This window comes from Cinclus cinclus, chromosome 6 (assembly GCF_963662255.1).
Source record: "Cinclus cinclus chromosome 6, bCinCin1.1, whole genome shotgun sequence".
In the NCBI taxonomy this organism is placed as follows: Eukaryota; Metazoa; Chordata; class Aves; order Passeriformes; family Cinclidae; genus Cinclus; species Cinclus cinclus.
The window spans coordinates 55,561,748-55,585,633 of NC_085051.1; the positions used below are offsets into that span (position 1 = coordinate 55,561,748).

General features: G+C 38.9%; 1 protein-coding gene across 2 annotated transcripts in view; it reads right to left on the reverse strand.

The window, feature by feature from the left end:
• Window positions 1-23,886, reverse strand: part of BRF1 (BRF1 RNA polymerase III transcription initiation factor subunit) — a 172,228-nt gene that overhangs the window by 94,024 nt on the left and 54,318 nt on the right. Inside the window, exons 1-3 of one of the 2 annotated variants that reach the window (XM_062495719.1) lie at window positions 9,616-9,956; window positions 9,310-9,341; window positions 504-576 (exon numbers count right to left, since the gene is read on the reverse strand). In XM_062495719.1, coding sequence (XP_062351703.1) covers window positions 504-576; window positions 9,310-9,339 — 103 coding nt within the window. In that variant the 5' untranslated portion in view covers window positions 9,340-9,341; window positions 9,616-9,956. Of the gene's footprint in view, window positions 1-503; window positions 577-9,309; window positions 9,342-9,615; window positions 9,957-23,886 lie in introns of those variants that run through there. The other variant, XM_062495717.1, reaches the window with a different exon arrangement.

Below are 23,886 nucleotides of genomic sequence, written 5' to 3' on the forward strand. Positions count from 1 at the left end.
TATGATTTGAGTCTTGACTTAGTAAAAATTAATTCACATTTGGAAAAAGTTGCTCCTCATTTTCCACCAAGCCACTTGTATTTCAAGCACTGAACAGCTCAGCTACAGGTGATGGACAGATAGTAAATTTGGCAAATACTTATCAAATGTTGCATCTGTGGAATTGAAGCGTGACAGGCCTGTAGGAGCTTGCTGACACACACAAATTTGTTATGCGTCAGTCCATTGTCTTAGTATAGCCCAAATTACTCTTGGAAAAAACAACAAAACTATTTGCAAAAGAGAAGAGCATCTAGTTCCAAAAAAGCTCTTACATAAAGGACAACAGTCTCTTATAGTCAGCAATGCTCCTCTGCCTGGACTGATTCCAGCTTCACTATAAAGTTACTACTTGGGTATTAACATACAATACTATCTAGCTATACGTACATACATATTTTTTTAAAGTAACCATAGAAAAAAAAATACTCAAATAGTCAAAAGTCAAATCATTAAAAAAATACCTATGGCTGGAGCATTTATGCAGAGTTCTCTGGCCAACACAAGGAAAGTTTTTCCCAGCACATAAACATTCACCTATTAAAAGACAAAAAAAGCATTATGTAGATCTTAAACCACAAATGTTTTTAATATAACATTTATATGGAATGGAGAAAACCCCAACTTTTTAAATCTTAACCTGCTTAAAAAATTCAAGTTATACAAGCAATATTCATATGCACAGGGTAATACTTATTGCTTGTCAAAATCTGCACAAATTAGCATTGTAAATCAAAGCATAAGTTTGTATTGAAAAATTATAAAAAGTTGTTCATCATGCTTTTCAGTTGGTTCAGTGCTGCTCTGCAGTACAGTGTTTCAGTTGTCACATTACATCATAAAGCATTAAGTAGACTTCAGTGTGATATCAGTACATATAAAGTGTCATTTATCTTGTACCATTACAAAACCTGAGCAAATACAAGTCAGTGCAATTTTTGGTTCTGCATGATAATCTGTAGTGGCATAATTAAGTATTGCACAAGCACACACCAAACTTTTCACCAAATCAAGGAGCGGCGCTACATGCCCCAAGGGTTATTTGTCATATCTTGCTGTTTGGACATTGCTTCCAATCACATTAAAAAACATTAACAAACAAAAAAGGGGAAAAAAAAAAAGAAAAAAAATCAGAAAAGCCCTAAAGCACACCAAACCTGCTCAGGCACCAGGGACAGAGCTCTGCTCCCCTCCCCTCCTTCACTGCTGCACCCAGGAGTATGTAAATTGAGGGGAGGAGTTACTTATACTCTGATTTTCAATTCACAGCACACACAACCATATTTGTATTTTACAAGTCTGAGGACATTTTCTTTCTCCATCTTAAGATGTGTTTTTGTGGTCAGCAAGAAAGGCAGGATATACTCCAGTTCCCAATCAGTCTCAAACATTCCCACGGAGCTCCGTGAACACCTTGCTTCCCCCAAGGCATATGTAAAGGTCAAGGTTAGTACAAAAAACTCCATCCTCCTACACTCCAAGCAAATAGGTTTTTGGTTTGTTTTGAACAATGGTATTTACTCTATTGCTTTTATGGAACAAAACTGCTCCTCTCTCTCCTATGCCTGGATAGTGAAGGTGTTTACTTAGCAGTCAATTACACAATCAAGTGATGATTATGGTATAAGCCTATGGAATTAAAAAACTACTGCTCTTTCTATTTCATCAGAGCTCTGCCAACATTAGTTTAAATGCAGACTTTCCTCCCAAGTGTATACATGGTTCTACCAAGCTAGCTAAAATATATGTATCTCAACAATAACAACAACCAAACCCTCTAAACAACTGACATATTTTCACCTAGCCCTTCCAAATGTTTATGTGAAAATGTTCTTAATGTGCATTTCTCTCAAGTATATTAAAAAAGCAGAAATTAGAACTTCAAAGAAATCCTCAGAATGATCACGTATCCTGAAAGTGACTGTGCAATCAATTATACATGCTATGATGGTAATTCATTCCATATTTAGTGAAAAGTGAGTGTATTCCGCGCTGTGTCTGACCAATGGTTGGACTGGCCTAGAAGATGCAAAAATACACCTTTAAATTTTAGTGTCCACTGTCTTCCCGAAACAGCAGACAAGACAGGAGTGCTATTCTAGGAGAAGGAAAAGAGCAAAATATACCGTCTGAATGAGAAGTCTATTTTCTAGGAAATACGTCACAAAATTTTATACAGAAAAAAATATACATCTACTGAATCTGGCTATTCATACTGGAGCCTTTCATGAGCCACAGTGACAACAGATATCACTCTAAAGCAAAATGGCTGCAGCGTTTCAGTTGGCTTTAGATTCGCTGCAATCTCAAAACGGGTTGTTTTGACCTTTTGTCTAAAAAATATTAACATAAAGAATGAGTGTTTAGCTGTAATTTCAGCCTTCTAAGCTGGCCAACCAAGTTACTATAAATCTTAAACCTCATCACTTAGATCTTGTTCTGCAAGGACGATTTCACTGCACAAATCAATAAAGTTACTTCAGCGGAGTAAAGTACATATGACGTTTCCATTAGAGACTTCACAAACTCATCTAGTTCTCTCATATTAGTCTAGAAAAAAAACCCCATATAGCTCTAATCCAAACAAGTATTCTTCCTTCCAGCCTTTTTCCTTGTCATGACATCCAAATACCTGATGTTTGTCACCATCAAACCACGTCACTCTCTGAGAAACACATCCCAAGCCAATTTTCCATAAATGCAGTAATAAAGTGGAAATAAATATCAAGAGGCATAAAGAAGCAGTTATTTTATTCTAGTGAAGTTCTAATAATCAAAGTGATTGCCAAATTAAATCTAAAGCAAAGACAAATGAATAATAAATGTGCTCAATGACTATTTATCCTTTCCTTGGCCAAACTAAAAGTCTTCTGATCTATGGTTTATTTGAGAAGTAATGCACTTAAATTTAACCTGCTTTTCCACTTCACCCACATCATGAGTGTTTTATGACTGACTTCAAGGGGCAGGCAGTGTATTTGCACAAAATAGTAAATTAAAACAGAAATGGTAAATGAGGGAATTTCTTTCTTTTGCTCACAAGTCTATTTCTTTGTAGTTTCTGGTTACTACCAATTTAGAAATAAAGCAAAATACACAGTACAGTCCATGTTCTGTATTGTTTTCCTTACAAAGCTCACACACTTTTAATGCCAAGGTCACAAAAAGAATCAGGAATATTTAATTGCTTCCAGTTTTTCTGGCAAATCAGTAGGAAAAAAGACTCCAGGCCCTTTCAAACATGCTTCTCCACTTTAGAAGTTAACAGATATTCACAGGTTCTGGGGCACTTTTCATAAACGAAAAATTAAAGATGGCATGAAGTTCACCCAGAAATCTGTAATGCCATTGAATTGTTGAAACATGACATTTAAGATCTCCTGAGTTTAATGGAAGGTGGCCCTTTCTCTAAAATTTTATACTGCTGTCACTGATTTCAGCTATTATTCACACATACGCACAGATCCCGTGATAGAAGAGATATGATATAAAAAAAGGCATTTAGAGAGGGTCTTTCTTTACTCTCATCATTTGGTTTTTCTGCACTCCATTAAGCTTATAAAATTAAGAGAATTAATTTAGAGGCCTACTTTAATTTCTAGTTCTTTCTTCATTAAGAACTTCTTATAAAAATTCATATACTCCAATCCATCAAAAGCTTAATGTTCCAAATTTAGAATCATATGACATTTGCATTTATAAAACCTAATTTTATATGAGTTCTTAGAATGTTAAATAAACAAAAATGCCCTTCTAAAAGGATGTCTCTGGCTTAAACTTGAATTGGTGCAGCTTTAAAGCTTACTTTATCAACTTCAGCCTCTTTCCCCCTTAATTTAAAAGGATAATACTGAAAAACAGTATTTCTCCAAACTCTCTGCAATCAAAACTGTTGAAGTGCAACAATTGTTTTATACACTTTCAAAAGACTTATGCTCCTTTTTTTGCAGATTTTCACCAGACATTAAAATTTCCTAAATTTGATGCAATCACTAGGTTTAAGATCAACACCTAATACAAAAGAGGGGTGTCAATCTCTGTTAGAGGGGAGATTTAAAAATATCTGTATACCCTGATAGTTTTTACCATATTCTCTTACATTCAACTCATATTGAACAGAGTAAGTTTACAAGCATGTAGAATCATCACAGATCCTTTATTTAAAAAGAAAGGAAAAACAACAAAAAAACCCCAAATAGCTTCTTTAGCAGGAAGACATTTTTTCAGACAAAGTAGGTGCTCACCAAGGCACTGCTAAAACCTCTTTTTACAGGAGACTTTTAATATTCTCTACGATGTTGTCCTTCACCAATAGTTAATTTCTGTTCTTATTATCAAACACATTATGTTAATTAAAAGGGGCATTTAGTGAAGGAATGGCTTCCAGTTATTCAGTTACATCTTCACAACCAGATCCTTCTACTTGTTATGCTCTTTGCCCTTCACAGTATTTTTTGGAGACAATCTTTTCATTTCACATCTGTCAGTCATCAGACACTGATTTCAAAGGGACACTTTCAGAGGGACTCTTATCCTTTCATAATTTCCTCTTGCTTTCACATTATGCCTGATCTGTTCACAAATGCCAATATCATTTCACTTTCAGAAATAACAACAAACACCTCATTTCCAGTAACACAGGAATTCATCAGTCTAACACCTTCCAGAATTTTAAACTCTCTTGGGGAAACAGGGAATTTCCCATTCATACAGTTACCAGGTTACCTTAACTTCTGGACAGTAGCAAAAAACAAAGCTGCCACCATTGAATGGAAGTTTTTGTTTGACTGTAAGCTCCATAAAGTTATAAATCAATAACCCTTCTGCAAGCAATTTCCAAAAAGGCTTTTCAAGACCGTAGTGTGGCATTCTGGCAAAGTACTACAGAATGGTGACAGTGGTTAAGATATTCCTCTAGAAAGACAAAGACCGGGCAGTTGGAACACGATGAGAATTCACACTGTGAAACATCCATGGCTGCTTGCCTAAATAATTAAGCAAGCATGAAAAGCAAATGAGTTTTTAAGGAGAGTGTCTGTTTCTGGGGAAAGAGGCACCTGTGGTTATTTGATTCATTATTAACATTTCTAGTGTAGTAATGCCTGAAGGTCCCAAACAGGTTGTTTAAATTAACTCAATCAACAGCAATTTGCATAGGGGCAATAAAGGCAAATACAGTCAACATGTTAATAATTTTAAATGAACAAAGGGTATCAAAAACTGAAGCAAACCAGTACAATCTTTAAAAGAATACCTTTCTCCATGCAATGAACTGACACTTCCTTAATTTTTTGATCCCTACTGTATTTAGAGCAGTAAAAAGGTAACACACAAAAATACAGAAAAGTACCTAACTCAGCTTGTCAGGCTGTTGTTTAAAAGAGGCACAACTCAAAATTAAGCAGCTCCCCTCTCATATTCAGCTTTAAAGCACGATCTTCAGTCTGGGGACTCCAAAGGAGACTCTCCTTCTGCTAATCACATCCATGGCAGTCCTGGAGTTCTTCCTCCAATACCACAACAGTACAATAAACCATTATCAAACCATCTATGTAAGAAAGTCAAAGAGTAATAATTTGCAACAGTCACAGAGGAGTCAGGGAGACCAATGCTGCCTTATTTAATAAGTGAAAACAAGTGTTCAAAAGTAACTTGCAATAAAAGTCCTTGTACACAAGCAAATACTGTTACTTGACTAGACTGCAGATGAAGAAATAGGGGTGAGAGTTGTGTTTTGAAGTGAAAGAGAGACCAAACAAGTACTAGTTTCTGATTTTCACTTCTTGTGCATCCTCTTCCCTTACATGGACCCACAGTGTGGTTCAGGCTGGAATGGATCTCATCATGTCTCCAGTCCAACCTCCTGCTCCAAGCAGGCTCAGCCACAAGAACAGACCAGGTTGCTCTGGGTCTTGAGAGCCTTGATGGATAAAAACTTCAAAACGGCTCTAAACGACCTGTTTTCACACTTGGCTGCCCTCATAGTGAAAAACCTTTTCTTGATATCAAGTAGAGACATCCCATTTTAATGAATTACATCCATTGCTGGTAATTTTCCTGTTGCACACTTCTATAAAGAGCCTGGCTCTTCAGATGTGTAAGATCTCCTCAGTGAACATCAGTCTTGTTTAACAGCAGGACACACCACAAGGCATGCTAAAAATTATATTCTGCTAGGCTGAAACTGGGGATCAGAGCACTGCCAACCCCTCTCCCCAAAGTCTTTTATGTCCCCATTGCAAAGACCATGACACTGGAGATGACAAGAGACTAAAAAACCCCAGCCATTTCTGAGGATGTGAAAGGCAGCCTTTCACCACACCGAGATGAAACTTCAGCCAAATTGTTCTCCAGGTGCAAGGAATGGGATGCTTGGAAAGATGAGAGAAAACCTAAACTGTTCAAAACTTGGCCAAGGCTAGACAGGCTTTGCAGCTCTCCTAAACAAGCCAGGCCTGTCGCTTAGATTGGACTAACAAAAAAGCAAACAAAAGGCCTGATTGCAGACCTCTCTAAGGACTGTATTTGCAAGTAAAATGCAGGATCTGAAAATATAAGCAAGTACTTCCCTGTCAGAGACTGATGACTGGTCGTCCTTCCAACTCAATCAACAAGCAGCACGACTGCTCGGCACAAGGAAGGCACCTGATTTGTAGCAGTGCTCTGGACATTTTCAGTTCATTTCAGATCATGCTTTGAAGTCCAAATCTATCAGAGGCATTCTGGATAAAACACTTTCAACAGGAGATTTCCAAGATATATTTCTCATGAAGATAAAACACCAAGGAAATTGCCTTTCCCATTAAAAGAAAAAAAAAAAAAAAGACTTTTTGCCTTTTCCCAAGATGGCTGAAGTTCTAAAGCTCTAAAAGTTGTTATGAAAATGTAGTAGCCCCCCAGTGGAACAAGACACTCCCACATCTCAGTCATCAGCAAAAAAGGAAAACTGATACAACTTTTTACACACACTGCTACTAACAGTGAAAATTAGTTTCCTTTTTTGCTAAGTTTTAGCAGCACAATACTATCCTAAAAGCATATTACACTGTAGGGGATAGCTTTTTAAATATATATATACATATTTATTTTTAAGCCCCAAAGCAACTCAAGAAAGACAGGAAGAGGGGTTGTACAGCAAATACAAACCAGAGCTTAAGAGGTCATGCTTAGGATTTCCTCTACCACTTAAAAAAAAAAAAAAAAGGCTAAACAGATCAGCAAGAGAGAAAGACTGTAAGATAGGTCATTAAGCAAATACTGAATTGCAGGTAACAGCAGGTTCAGGACATGGCCTAATGGTGGACACGGTGGTGGTTGATGGCTGGACTTGGTGATCTTGGAAGTCTTTTCCACCCTTAATGATTCTTTGATTTTGTCACCCTCAAATGCACTGAAACCTATTTCAGGGTGCTCAATAATTCAGTCAGTAGCCTCCATGAAGACAACCTGCAAGGATGTTTCATGTGGTGACTTACAAAATTCCTGCAGCCAGATGACAAAGAGCCCTGCAGGTCCCTTACCTCCCACTGCAACTGAGCTGCACCAGGAACATTCTGAAGAAAAATCTCAATGTTTGCTATTAGTTTCTAAGCCAGAGTTGGAGCAGATCAGCACTAGCTCATTTTTTAGACTTCAGATGTGATTTTTTTTGTGTGTGTGCGTTATAAAATCAACACTTTTCTCATCTCACCAAGAAAAACAGTTACCTGGACCACTATGACAAATTTTGTAGATGAGTATGAACAAATTAAATACTTTGGAAAGGTAATACCACTGCCACTACTACTACTACTGCTCTCAACTCTTCTTCCTTAAGAATATTTACAGCCCCATTACGTGATGGGAGAGTAGTCCTTAAAAAAAAGAGGCACTTCAAGGGAAAACAGTACCACCTAATGAACTATTTTTAACAAACTTAATTCTTTTTTAGGTTTTGTCAAACACTGATCTAAAGCAGAATGTACTGAAATCTTCTGCCTGGGCCACAAACGTTTAGCTACCAAGGTAGTGTGGATTTTTTTTTTGGGGGGGGGGGAATTTAGCTTGGTTTGTAGTTGTGGTTTTCTGTTTGGTTTGTGGTTTTGTTTGTGGGCGTTTGTTTGATTTTTTTTTTTCAAACTTGGGGTGGGAGAAAAAAAACCATCAAGCCAGAACCTGAAAAACTCATTTATGTATTCTTAAACAGGACTTTCTGGATAGGTAGAGTTGACAGTAACATTCAACATTCCTGTTTGCTCAGATTCACCTCAAAGAAGCCATAAAGTAGAGCTCATCAGAAAACACAGTTAAATGTAAATCAAGATACTGAAATCATGGATTTTTCTCTTTCAGGGGTTGATTATTTCCCTGCTATTAATGTATTTCTGTCTCTCCCATCTCCTCAGTTGCCCCTCTTAAACCTCTTGGTCCCCATAAGTCCCATCTCAGAATCTTTTCTGGCTGGAATGCACAGAGGGGAAAAGACAAATTGTTCAATCTTTCTTGTCTGTTTCTGCTGACAATACATCTTTTCCTCTTACAGATACAATACCTCTTCTACTTCATATTGTGACTGTTCTTCATATTACTGTGATCATTCTATTTCAAAAACATCACCATGAAAAATTACCTGTGTTTAGAAGGAAACAAACCTCCCATTCTATACATATACTGTTTGGTCGTGAGCAATCAAAATAATTCAATCAGAGTTTAGAAAAGAGAAGAAAGTTACTAAATTTCAGAATTAAAGATTCATTTGATTATTGCAATTCCAGCAGATTGCTTCAAGCAATAAATAGTCTTCAGAGGGATGCCATTTACCAAGACAGCTGGGAGGACAAAAATAGATGCAAGTAACCCACTCACATTGTATGTAAAACAGTTGTAACAGAGAGAATGAGGGTAAGACAACATATGTCAGCAGAGCTTTCTATTTCCACAGACAGAGCAAGTTCGTATTTCTCTCAAAATACATTTTATAAAACACATTTCTGAAGTGCATGAATACATTTACACAGCATTACCTACCAAAAAAGTTATTTTTGTCTTCAACAACTGTTGTTTTAAAAATATGCAGCATCTGACCCTGTGCCACTACAGTGACTCTGAATCCTGATGAAAGGATCATACTCTTACTATGTTGTTTGTAGCATTAAAAGCAAAAGATTTTACTGAAAAATTACTCAGATTTCCTAACCCAGTGATTTTCCAGTCAGAATGTTCAGAGAAAAAATGAAACATCTTAAATTTTAACAATTAAAAAAAAGGTCAAATTAAAAAAGGGTACAATACCTGAAGAAGGTCGCTGAGGTCAAGTAACATGTCTGTGAAAGAAGTCAAGGAAAATACATGCTTCTTGAATGTGACAGTATTTCTTCATTTCATTTCATTAGCAAGCCAAAGAAAGGGAAGAAACAAACCCAGGTTGACTGTCAAAGACACCAAATATGGGTTAGGTCAATTCAACTCTTATGCTAACAGCCAACATCCAGTTAATTGTTCAGTTGCCTAAAACACCATGCCAGCGCCTGCTGAATTTACTGCTCAAGTTTGTCTCAAAGAACAAGCCAACAACTTGTGCCACCCTACAATACTCACCATATCCTGCAGCCAGTGGTGAGGGGGTCCCTCTGCTCTGCTGAGAGCCCACTGCAGGGCTGCATCCAGCTCTGGGATCCCAGCACAGGGAGGACACTGAACTGCTGGAGCGAGTCCAGAGGAGGCCACCAAGATGATCAGAGGGATGGAGCAGCTCTGCTATGAGGAAAGGCTGAGATAATTGGGATTGTTCAACCTGGAAAAGAGGAGGCTTTGGGATGACCTAACTGATGCCTTCTGGTACCTGAAGGGAACCTACAAGAAAGATGGAGAAGGGCTTGTAGTGACAGGACAAGGGGGGAAGGGTTCAAACTGAGAGTAGGGTTAGACTGGATATTGGGAAGAAATTTGTTAGTGTGAGGGTGGTGAGGCCCTGGTACAGGTTGCCCAGAGAAGCTGTGGATGTTCCAGCCCTAGATGTGCTCAAGGCCATCTTGGATGGGGCTTGAAGCAACCTGCACTAGTAGAAGGTGTCCCTGCATGAGGCAGGGGGTGGAACTAGATGACCTTTAAGGCCCCTTCCAACTCACGCCATTCTATTATTCTACAAAAACTAAAAACAGTAATAGCATCAAGACAGAACACGCATAGTACACTTAGAAATCTAAAGCATCATCAGTCTCCTATGCAAGCTTAGGAGCCCAGAAACACAGATGGAAGAGCAAACTAAGAAAACTGAAATGATTTTCTTTTATTCTCTTCTATGAAGGCATGTCAAAGAGCTGGGGAGGGAAAGCTGCTTTGGCTGCTTCCTTCTCTAACCAAGCAAATCAGCTGTTGTCTTTCAGTTTTCACTCCCTTCATGATATCCTGTGCTGCTGCAAAATACTGTATCACCATCTACTCACTATGGGCACACTTAGAAAACATAATAGTTAAAAATAAGCCAAACCACTACAAGTTTCCATTTGATTTAACTGAAAGCAAGCACACTTATGGATGTCTAAATAGCATCCAAAAGAGAGGGGGGGAAAAGAAAAAAAAGCACCCCAAAGCCCAAGGTGCAAAGGTAGCCCTTTGGCTGCTGTTAATGAGCACATGCCGGATGTCCTATCAGTACTCGGGTGTTGTAAAAAGGTTCTGGTTTTATTATTAAAAGGAGTGTCAAGGTAAAGTGTTAGAGAAGGGAAGAGAGTGAGGCAGGCAAAGAAAACATGTACACAGAGCTGTATGTGAGTTTTTGTATGCAGCAATGTGTTAAGAAATCCAGCATTAAATAAAATGCAGGGACAGCAGTGTAGTTTGGTGCATACTGTGGTAAAGTAAGTACTAGTGAATGTTCTTCAAGTAAGCCAGAGCAATATAGTGCACATTTCTCCTAAACATTATCAGCTGTGGAAGGAGAGTAATTCAGATAACGTAATCAGTTTATACATAAACATTTTCCTTGTTAAGAACTTTTATCCTTCAGCGTTTTTACCCTTAGTTTGCATTTGAAATTGTACGAATGTACTCCAAATTTGTTACAAAATTTCATACATTATGTTAATATTATTTGGTGGAAATTAATTTCCACATTAAAAACCACAGCATAGCTCGGTAGTTAATGAGCCGAAAATTCAGTATGGCTCTGAAAAAAAAATCCATTATAGGTAGTATTATGCAAGACATTACTGTAATCTGAAATTTTAACACAGTAAGGAAACTGCTAACAAAAACCATCTGTAAAATACACAGTTTAGAAATCTACACAGAGCAATACTGAATTCAGTGCAAAATTTTTGTAAAAGTGAAAAAAGAGAAAATGGAAAGAATTTAGCAATACAATTGCCAAGGAACCATAATAATTGTCAGCTCATCAAATAGATCTAGGAAAAAAAATCACTGTGCCAATTTTGTTCTCAAAAAGTATTCTAAGTCTGAAAATGTTCCCAGCTCATTATTGACTTGAAATAGCTGATTATTCTATGCCCACCCTGACATACTGTCCCCAATGAGACAAAGTAAAATTATTCATATCTGATAGATCTCACCACAATTTAGGAGGAAAAAAACTCCTGAAGCACCAAAAGAAAAGCTTCTCATAGGTTATTGAGGCACTGAAGTGAACTGAGTGGTCCTAGAGCTTGGCTGCTGTCACTGGAGGCAGGAGGAGTCAGAAAGAGCATCAGTGCCAAATGCTAATTCAGATTTTAGGTGAGCCAGAGGAGCATTTCAGTTACAGTCATGAAATCTGTACACCCAGAGTATTCTTCAACCTCTTCAAACTGTTAAACACACTTTGGTGCAAAGTCTGAACTTACTAACACATTACAAACGCTTAAGCTTTGTTACTGCAAGGAAAACAGCCCCACCTTTTTGTCCAAGAAGAAACAGAGAACATGGGATGCATTTATAATGACACAAGATCAGAGCTAAGGAGTTGGCAAATTCACAAGCAGGGTTCAGGCAACTCTGAATCAATTCAGAGCTACACTATAGAAGCTTTAACATACAGTTGCCTTGCTCCTTAGAGAAGTTAGTTCAAATGTCCACTGAAATTGTAAGCAAAGGTCACAGTAAAAATGTGGTGCTTCTGGATTTCATTTAAGGTAGCCTCCAGCAATCTCTCTCCCTGATTAGATGTGTAGCTACTACAGCAAAGCAGAAGGGGAAACTTGAGTCATGCAGTAGCACTGGGTTGGCCTTTAGTACGAATATTGTGGGCACGATTATCAGCAGGAAGTGGTTGTAAAAACAGGCCGTTGTTTTCAAACTTCTTTTCAGAGCTGGAACAGTTCAGGAGAACATACAACAGCAGCTGAAAACAGCAGATAATACTTAATATGTATTCAAAAATTATACAATCGTAAGATAAATGTTTTCTTTGAGGCTGGAAGAAAACAATGATCATTTCACATATGGAGACTGCTACCCACATGGAAAAGCTCCTAAAGGGATGGAAAGCTACTGGTACTTTAGATATACCCATGCAAATAACAGAGCACAAGGGCACTTAGGTCATAAATGTCCCCACATTTAAAAAAAAAACCTGAAAATAAAAAGCATTAACAGTTTTAATTGCTTTTCCTTTGCTATTAATTCTTTAAGCAAGTTTCACCAAGGTATGCAACTGACTGTCCATCACTAGAAATGTCTAAATCAAAGTAAGTCTAAAGGCATTATTTCAAAAAATTAAATTCAAGGGAATCCTTTGGCAAACATGATGCAAAAGGTCAGATCGAGTGCCCAAAATGTTCCTTTTCTGCCTTTATAATCCAAAAATCTGTGGATAACACGAGAGCTCCATGATTCACAGCAATAATGATCTCATTCTCAGCACCAGAGGAAACAAAAGTTCATGAAGAAATGAATAGTACTGGAAAGCTAAAACCCAAAATACCAAAACAAGCATGCACTTGTAATTCAGAGAGACTTACATTTTACATATTCCAGCAATCCTAAAGTACTTGTGCAGCAAAATCCCCCTGATTTTCACTAATAACATCTAGCAGGAGGCAAATCTGCCATTTGCAGGAATAAATTGTGCAACTGTTAAAATAACCACCATAATTTACAATAAAGTTGTTACCCCTCCTAAAAAAATCTTTAGAAACTTAAAATCTTTAGTGTCTGGCAATCTACAATAATCAGGAAACCTTCAGATTATTTCACTCTACTGTTTCAAAATTCTTCCACTGTGTAGGATATTGTACCTGGGAGACACAGGCCCGTATTAAGAAGCAGGGAGAAGACAAAATGTCTAGTATTTATTTAGTTATTAGTTAGTTGTTTAAGTTACCCTTGGAACATTTTTTACTTATTTTTACAAGCTTACCACAAATGCAGCCATACCATGGAAGGAGGACTAGTGCCAAAGAACTGTGACTGCAAGCCACTCAGCAGAAATTTGACAGCCATAAAAGTCCTGCTGACTGTAATGAAGTGTCACCTTTATTCAGTTTTTTATTCTCACCAAAACTAACATCAGATCCATTAAATATATAAAATATTTAAACATAATCTCACTTTCTGTACTCAACAGCAGCAATTCAGCTGGTTGCAAAGAAAGCAAAGCTTAATGGGAAAAATGTCCAAAAAGCAAAATTAAAAAAAAAAAAATCTGAATATTAAACGAAAAATTTCTCAAGTTCCTACTGAAAAGAAATATTTGCAATTTCAGTGTCAGGGTTCTGGATAAACTAAATAACAAATGGGAACTTCCCAGAAGCACTTTCTTTGACAAACACATGGAAAGAAGACAAAAGAGAAGGTGAACACAGAAGTGGGGTAATACCCGGGTGAAAAATTAGTGACAGCATTTGGCTGGCCCAGAACCCAGTTTTCAGCCTTTCAGATCAACACCCAATTCACAACCTTCCTCTTCCTTAATTTCATACACCATATGATTTCTGACTATGACTTATCACAGTTGCACCTCTGCTGCTTTTCAAACTTTCACCATTTTAATTAGTCATTAATTGAGACCGACCGACAACTCTAATTGTTCAAAGCAAACATTTCTCTTTCCAATGGCACGAACTAAAACAATTAGAAAATAACACCCAAATTCAACCCTTTAGTAGAAAACTCCTTTCTGACAACTCTTAATGAAAGCTTTGCCTCGAGGCTGAATCCCCACAGAGTCAGCTTCCAAAATTTCTTCAGTCTCCAATTTTGTCTCTGCAAAGAAGTCCACGTAGCACAGGCTGCACTCGAATACACAAACAAAAACAGCACTTAACAAATGAAACTGCTAAGCACAAATGCTGTTTTTATAAAAAGTAATCTTTATTTATGTGTAGATTAATGCATGATTAAAAAAGAACCGCATTTTGGTCTGCAGGGTTTTTTTCTTCTTTGCTCACAGCTATATGACTGTGTTTCATAAAGGCATATTGCTCTCAATTCTGTATTCTAAAATCCCCAATTTGAGAACAAAAAGCAGTGCCCCACTCCCTCCCCAGGTCTATCAGGACATTTCTGCAGCAGCTCTCTTTCAGCATGTGCAGCCTCACTATCCTCACAGCTAAGGCAAAGTTAGCAGCAGTAATTCAGCACCATGCAAGCACCAGGCAGATCAAAGAGCACACAAGCATTTGGGGCTGCATCCAGCCTGCCTGATTCCCTGGCATTAACTGGAAGGGTCACAAGTGGGGCTTTCTGGCTCACCTAAGACCTGAGTAGCCTTTGACACCAGTTCTCCAGCTGCATCTCCAGCAGCTGCAGACAAATCTGGGCTGCTGCAGACAGGAGGGATCCAAGGCCTGTGAGCTGCATCAACCTTCTGACTTCAACACATGTACAGTTCACTCTTTCCTAAATTACTGCTGCAGCTTTTCTCAATAATTGTCTTCAGACTCACTGCCATTTTTCAAAGCACCCAGGCTGGCTGAATATGCAGTGAATATGCTCAGCACTTCTGAAAATGCTGCCCTTGGAGAACATGGTCTTCAAAGGACTGGGGCTAAAAGCTGTGCTCCCAGTGTTACTGACTTCAAGTAAAAAACCTGCTTTGTGGGGTAGTGCCAAGTATTTACACAGTCACATGTAAATTTATAACACAGTACAACACAACAGAAAAAAAAAGTAAAAAAATGCATTTCTTGTCTCAGAATGCTTGTACAGTCAACTCACAATTATACAGGGTATCAAAGGGATAAAATATGCAAAGAATATCCATACTAAGCCCCTGAAAGATAATCTAGTTAGTATATTTGCTTAGGGAAAAGAAAAATTGGGCATTGAATGAAAATGTAAATATTAATTTAAAAGTTCTGAGAGACATGAGGTTAATCTTCAACTTGAATGATGTGGCCATGTATAAATAACAGTTGGCTATATTCAAACAACAAAAAGTCTCCAAACAGAAAAGAGAGACCCCATCCCCTGAACAGTAAATTGAACAAGCACTGGTGAGGGAAAACAAGAGAGGTTGCTAGGAGAAGCAAGGTTTAGGGAAGAACTTAAAAGAAGAGCAGAGCTGGCAGATGAGAATGGGAGAGAGGCAGTAGGAAAAGAGCAAAGCTCAAGCTGCAAGGGGAAAAATAAACCAGAATTAATTATAAAATCATTGCAGAAAACACAAGCAGGTATGAAAGTGCACAGTGCAAAAATCTGCAACACTTGATTTGATAATCAAGTGGGCTTTTACAAAGAAGCTGGGATAGGAGGACATTGATAGTAAACTCTTAAGTAAATGTAAAGGAGTTCAGTTCTCTCTCTTTTTCTTTGTGTACAAAGTCTATAAAGGTTATGACTCCTGTACCAACAGTGAAAGAAAAGTTCCAAAGAAGTCAGAGGTGCAGACTTAGAAGAACTATTCTGAGATGGCTCTCAAGTATTCAGCACAGCAGCAATGCACACATTTGGAAACATGAAGCAGCTGGCCGAGAGAAGCAGCAGAGGAAAATCACTGCCTGCTCAGAGGTGGCAGAGGAAAAGCAGCAGAGTCATGAGTCTGACAGTCTGCTTTTTCAGAAAACTCCAAATGCACAAGTTTGAAAATATGTAAAAATAAGAAAAAAAAAAAAAAAAGAAAAAAAATCCCACCTGCCCTAACTAGCTTGATTGCATTTCATTACCACCCCCTCTCCATAGCTGCTATTTGTGCAGCAATATGGCACACCAGCCTAAGGAACTTCCTGAAAATACTTTCCTCTTTTTTTTTTTTTTTTTGCCTATTTTCAGCTGTATTAACTCCCCAGTTCACATGTAACTATAAAAACACCTGGGCTGATAGAAGGCAGGGGATGGACTGAGGGAGGACTGAGAAAGCAAGGTAATTTCTTTCTAAGGCTGCGCCAGCTCACAATGGCTTAAAGCATTCTCTAAAACTACAGCCTGACACAATCTCTGTCACCCATCCCACCTTCTCAAATTTCTCTTTAAAGTTTGCACAGTTTTTCCCAGCTTGCTCCAAAACACAAAGACATACCTTATCTGAAAGGGAAGCCTTAAAACCAGTAAGGACAGAACACAAGTGAGCAGTTACTGCAGAGTAACTGCTTTATAACAACCCAAAATGTTATAAAACTGGTAACACCTCCCTTGTTTTAAGTACAAACACAGTTCCTGTGTGAGAGCTGTCACAGTACAACTCTGGTTTTACCCACTGTAAGCAGTCACCTATACTTCTTTTAAAAAAGGAGCATTACAGTGCTCAATTAAATCACAATAAAACCAAGTTTTGTAGACACGGAAAGTTTTACATTTCCCATGCCAGAAGCCAAGTGTTACATCTTAGCTTTCATACCATACTGAGGCAAATGCACTGGTATTAAGTGCTCCTGGGTGAATTATCTGAGCAGACTGTGCTGGGATGGGAGCATGGCAGCTGTTGTCCCTGCACTGGGACATGCACACAAACTCAGATGCTGCTTTCCTGCCAGGATCAGTGGACGTGATTTATCCAGGCATAGGCATGATCTAATATCATAGACATAAAACACTGTCACTCATTTAGCTAAAAGAAAACAATTATGACACTAGAGCCTTTGTTTTAAGAGGAAAATATGGCTTCAAAAGGAATTAATTCCATCCTTGCCCTTCTGAGGCTGCTGGCTCCTAATGGCCCTTGGTGGGAAGTACAGCAATGGGATGTGCTAAATTTCCCACTCTCAAAGGCCTTTAAAAGAACCATCTCTGCACATACCACATAACACAATCACAAACCCTTCTCTGTCAGCTGGCCACAGGCAGAAACCTGCAGAAACCTTTCATCACCTGCACTGCACCAAAGGGAGCCCTTGTGTTCTGGAAGTGGGCACCACAGGAATACCTTTCCCCTAATGGTGTATTCCTGCTGATCAGAAAACCTCACCTGGGCAGGTGGAAGAGCTCTCTGCATCCTCACCCTCCCTCACACCCACAGCACTCCACTGGGAAAATGTCAGGTAATGGCTCCATGGATGGCTGGCTCTCTCCTGGGGCATGGGTGGAGCAATGCTTCCACAGATGCTACCAAACTTTTTAATTACTATTCTTGCATAATCAAAGTTCGATTAAAGGCATTACAGTAACTCACAGCAACTTCCCAAATCACCTGTGTTTCTTACAGAACTTCAACTCAGTGTGGAGCTAGGAACTGGGCTCTCAGGACAAGTTCACCAGCAGTGCTTGGAAGTCAGGACAACACACCACTTTTACAGTGGCTGAATTCCTCAAAGCAGCCTGGTTTAGGTATTATCAATAAAATGAAAACAAATACATGAAGGTAAACTGATGCACTGCATTGGTGGGTTGAAAAATCCTCAGCCCATGCTTTCAACTTAAGAAATGCCTACACTAAACGTAAAAAAAGATCCCTGTGTGTTTGCTGTAGCAGAAAACAACATAAGTCATAACAGCACTGAGGTATGCTGAATTTGATTTTTATTACACAGAGTTGCCTTATGGTTCATGAACAGCAGCATATCCCAAATGAGTTACTAATAAAGCATTTTACCAAATTATATAATAATGCATCTTGCACTTTAGAGTACCACTGGAGGAGTGTTCAAGGGAGGTTTATTTGGCAATAGGAGAGTAGAAAACTCAAATTACCTCCTTGGACAGCTACTCAGGTATCTTGGGATATGATAACAGACAGAAGCACTGAGTTAGCACATCTGAATTTACCAACCTTTGGAGAAGATGCAATATGCAAACACGTCTTCACTTCTGCTTCCCAGAAATGCACAGAGTGAGAGATTACCTTTAGCTGTCACTGGCAGAGTAAGAAGATACTTTCACTGATACTTTCTGTTCAGCTCAACTGAGCAGAGCTCAATAAGAACTAAAAAAAAAAAAAAAAACAACACCCAAAAAAGATCTGCAACAGCTTTTTAAACTTTCAAAATACCAAATACCAATTTAAAATACCTTTCAGGGCTAGGGAAAAGTGATTCATCGTGCCTGAAATGAATTCTCAACATGACACATTCTCTTCAAGGACCTAATATACTGGGTTTTAAAGTTAAAACAAATTTATCTCTCAAAAGGTTGTCTCCAGAACAAGATTAAATTTGGTCCTTGAACAAGCATAATAGAGCAGGTGGAGGGAGGAGTTTGCATTTCTGAGATTTTAAAGGCAGCTAACTTTTCAGACAGTTCAATTACATGAATAAATCTTTGAGGTGATCTATTAAGCAGGGAAAATACAGTCACAGGCATTTGATACACTTTGTATTTTATCTACACAAAAGGATGGGAAATAAATGCTTCCCTTTGGGAATCTGTCTTTCCCAAGAAATTGAAAGGTATAACCCAGAGGGACTCTTGGCTGTGCCTCAGGACTCTGGATTTCTGTTTCCATTTTTGCCACTGTCTGACAAAAAACATTCCATCCTTTATAATGTTTTTATAATGAAGACAACAGTTTCCCCTTCCTTGGTAAAAATGCTCTGAAATATCCCGATTATCTTACTACTATAATTCACATTTTGAGTCTGGGGCTCCTGAGTCTCCCCAAAAGGTCACAGAGACAAGCTTTCAAATGTATTTCAGCTATAATACCCCAGCAGGCAACTAACTTTATGGGTAACAATTCCTTTTCAGACCAGCTCCCTGCCTTTGAAAGACCCAAGCTACATCCTTTCTATGCAAATCAACAAAGAAATTTGTCCCCCTGTGCAAAATATGCAAAAGGGCTTAACAGCTAAGAGATATCCTGAATTTCTTACAATAAAGAGATACAAGATATATCATGGATTCAGTCCCTTCTTTCAAGTATGACAGTCCTAATTTTCATGCTTCTATTATCCAACACACATAGTTAAGCACCTCATACATAACTTTAAAATCTTTTATTCAGTTAAATATTTATTTTGATTTTGTACCAATTTGCTCTAAAATCACTTTGTAAGCACACATATCAATTTTAAAGGTTTAAAAAAACAAAGATAAGGTGAGTGTCAACTCCTTCATTATTAGTTACACATCTTTATGAAGAGATCATTAAGGATAAAGGAAAACCCTTTATTGGGACAAGATGTGCGGGGAGAACAGAGGGTAGGAAGGGGACAGAATACCCACACTGATACCCTATTGAAAACTTGGGTATTCAGTAACCAATGTGATACAATGCACTTGTCAAAGATATTGGAATTCTCTTGGCATTACTGTCAATATTTCCTTCACTTAGGTAGGAACTCTCAAAGCATCTCAAGACAATGTTGCACAGCATTAGTTAGTGAACATACTGAAGTTAATTTACTTGCAAATGGTATTTCTCATATTCTTAAAAGTTAACAACTTTCATTGAATAGCTTTAATCAAGCTGGAAAATAAGGTATTTTCCTGAAGTGTCATTTTAAACTTTTATCCTTTTATTATCTTCCTTTGAATGCCATAGCAATGGCAAGCACTTATCTCACATCTCTCTTACAGCACAGAGACTGCTCTGTCATTATCAGTTTTTAAGAAGCTGTAAACTTATCTCAGCGGCTGGAATTCTTCATGAGAGAAAGCAAATAAAAAAAAAATCAGTAATGATGTACATATCATCTGCCTCTGGGAAAATAAAAGCTGCCAGTGATATGCTGGGAAAGATCTCCTTAGACGCCTTTCATGGCATCTTGCAGTAGTTTTATTGTAACCCAGCAGTGTGATTTCAAATAACATTATCCAGCAGGCTGATGGCAAGCTCCTAAAATACAGCACTGCACTGAACAACAACTGAGAATGCTATTGTGAGTCTCATGTTTACAACCACTCACTGATTGTGTCATATTTGCACAGCTTTCAAGAAAAAAAAATAACTTTTTTCTCACTGCTAAGATTTTTAAATTCAGCCTAGAATTTTGTTAACAAGCTCAGTGCAATACCAGAGCTAGTGCAGAACTTGCTCCTCTTGGAAATTTTAGCAAAAAATTCAAATGTATTTAGCCAATATACTTGGAAAAGTATAGTTTAGTGTCTTAGAAAAATTAAATAGAAAGCAGTATGTACAACAGGGCTCCTACGTTATGGGAGTCAGCAGTGAGAGGTATAGGTGCACACAGGACACAAAAACATCTACATCTTGATGAAAAAGTAATTTTGTTTTCTTTCTCTGGCTCAATTTCTCCAACCAGAAGATACTTTCTCTATAAAACACTGTAAATTCTACACTTCTACCAACAGGACCCACAGCTGGGAGGCTGTAAACTGGAATTACAGTCCTACTGCCACAACTGTTCATGCATTAGGTCAAGAGAATAATATATAATTCATACATTTGTAAAAGAACACACAGGAGTAACCTTAGAGAAAGAAGCTGAACTAAGTACACCCCCTCTCTAAGCTTGGCCATTCACCTACAAAAGATTTCACTTGTTTGCCTTTCTCCTGGCCTCACAATTCTCGTGTTTCAAGATTGCACAGCAACAACAGCTTGAAAAGGAGAACGGGAAGTGTTCAGCCCTGACTCCCTTCTCAGTTTTTAACTCCCTTTACTGAAGTGAATCTGGGGTTTGTGCAAACCAGGAACAGTCACCGGTACTTAAAAAAACCCCTGAAATTAAATCAATGAGCACCTGCTGTGCTGCCCATCAGAAGAGAGATAGCTCCAGACTCTGAGCAAAGAGAAGTTCTCCATGTAGAGCACCAACCAAAAAACCTGCTCTGTGGACAGATACAGCTCAGCTGCACCCCTGTGAAAGTGTCCCCTACCCATTAGTTTTACACAGCCCCCAACCAACCCCAGCTCAGGGACACTGGTACTACAATGGAAACTGCTCACTGTGACTTCAGCAAAGCTGAACATGTGGTCTACCACGGTGTTCTTAAAGCCAAGTTGTTGAGACATCATGGCATGGCTTGCTGGCCTAGACAAGCATTAAATTGGCTGGACTGCCAGGTTTGAAGGGCTATGATTAATAGAACAAAGTCCAATTAGCAGACAGCTGCTGCAGGCATCCCTCGGGGACAAAGCTGTCTCCATTAGCAGTGAGACAGGGAGGCAGAGGCACCCCAGGCAGGTATGCAGATGGCATCAAGCTGGGTGAGCAGTCCTGAAGAAGAGGCTGGGGCTCCACTCAGAGGGATCTTAGGAGGCTGGAGAACTGGGCTGACAGGAGCTGCATCTGTCTTTCAACTTCCTAAAAAGCATCACATGCAAAGACAGAGTAGTCTCTTGCTACAGTCCGGGCTGGGGCTGACCAGGGAAAGAAGAGCTGGCACAAAAGAGCTGGATGTCCCCACAGAGGAGCTGAGCAGCAGCCAGCAGTGGGCTCTTGCATTGAGAAAGGCCAAACAGGTACTGAGTTGTGTAAGCAAAAGTGCAGCCAGCAGTCCAGGGAAGTGGATAGTCCCCTCAACTGACTACCAGTGAGGCTGCACCTGGAGAGCCTCGGTCACATCTGGGTTCTCAAGTACAACACCAGAACGACACTGACATGGTTGAGGGGCTGGAACATGCGATTTACAAGGAAAGCTGAGAGAGCCAGGCTTGTCAGCCTGGCTTTAGGGGACACCTAACACAGTCTGCCTAATGAGGGGGTCAGAGAATACAGAGCCAAATTCTTCTTAGAAGCAAACTGTAGCAAGAAATAATCTGCTTACACATTTGGAAAAAAATCTTTGGCGTGATGGTACCAAAGCCCAGAGAAAACATGACATGTCCATTGCTAAAGACAATCAACATTCAACCAGAGCAGGGCTTCAGGAATCTACTGAAGATGTAAGCAAGGAATGGAGAAATCACTTCCAAAGGCCCCTTCTAATCTAAATTATTCTACAATCCTGCAAAGGGCACAGGCTTTTCTAAATATTTCATCACCTTCAGACACATTACCTATACAAACATTTTCCTGTTTCACACCTCTGACTGCTGGAGAAACAGTGGAAAATGCATTTTATTATCTTTTGTCCTACCCTAGAGCTGTCAGTAGGAAGGACTGTTGTAATGAAACACTTCTGTCAAGCTAAATTCTGAAGCTTCTTTTTTTGATGCTACCCTCATGTTGTGGATACTGCCTCTCAGCCAATGCTCCTGGCTCCTGATGGCGCTCCCAAATTCTCCAGTTGAAACAGGAGGAAAGCGACCAGTTCACAGCTCTGCTGACAGAGCTGCCAACATTATCAGCAGAAATCAAGGACTGGAGCATTCCCTTGTTTCACTATTGAATGACTGTGAGAAACAGCTGAGGCACTGAAGCCACCCATTCAAATTCTGAGGAATAAGAACAGCAGTAGTCAATACTTGAGTTGTTTTCCTCTGCCACAGGGACAGTTTAGAGCCAAGGTGAATGACAATAAATATTAAACTGAACGCTGACAAAAAATATTTTTCCACTGCAAAACTATAATCTGAATATGCACTGGAAATAATTATTGGCAATGAACTGGGTGCTCCAGATGTGACAAGAATGCAGTGATCTGGGAGTCCCTCAGAGACAGCAGCACAGATGCAGTCCATCTGCTGCATCCTCTAGAAGACTCATCCTTTAAGGACCAGAAGTTTTCAAATGGAAAAGAAAATTCAGCTTAGATTCTGCAGAAGTTAAAAGCACTCACATGGGAAAACCAAACTTTGAACTCCAGGTAAGTATGAATTGAATGTTCTCTGATCCAAGGTACCAAGTGAGAGGCAGCAGCTGAAACCTCCCGATGTCTCTTTAAAAGAAGAGTTCCTCAGTAATGACTAAAAATTATTTAGCATTTCTTTCCTCACTTCCCTGGAGATCAAGGATGGTACACTGGTGATTCCAATGGCAAATTTCAAAAGAAACAGTCTCAATTTAGACAGCCCAACTCTTTTGCCCAAAAGTGAGAGTCACAGAAAAGCATCTATAATCTCACAGCCTTCAGAGCTGGACAGCCAGAACTGCATTACTCTGAAGCCATGGATTCATCAAGGAAAGAAAAAAAAGTGCATTTTTAATGCAAGTGAACTAGAACAGGGTAAAATCCTTGCAAAGCAAGGGCACAGTGGTGCTTTCTCAGAAGCAAGCAGGTTCAGGTATCCTCTCAAATTTTCAGCAGTCTAACTTGAAACACCAGCTCCTTGTTTGCCCTAGAGCTGTGCCACACATTACAGCCCCTGAAATGACAAAACCAACTTTGTTTTTCCTTGGAAGATGCAAGGCCGCTACAGGCACAATAAAAAGTTTAAAAGACCAACTGCAGAATGAAAAATACTGTAAAACAGACAAGGTGAGAATTTCTCCTGACAATTAGACAGAGGCAATGTTTGGAGTTCTGGATTTTATGTATTTTCCATTTCAGTTCATACATGTCATGTTGCTGAATATCCATTTACACTGCATAGTTTTCTCTCCATAGTAAAAATATTATAGCCTAGTAGAAGTTACATGCTATTTTTTGGCCACACTAAAAGGCTTCTATTTTTTAGTCTATATATCTCCCCTCTTTCAAAATCTGCTTTCCATT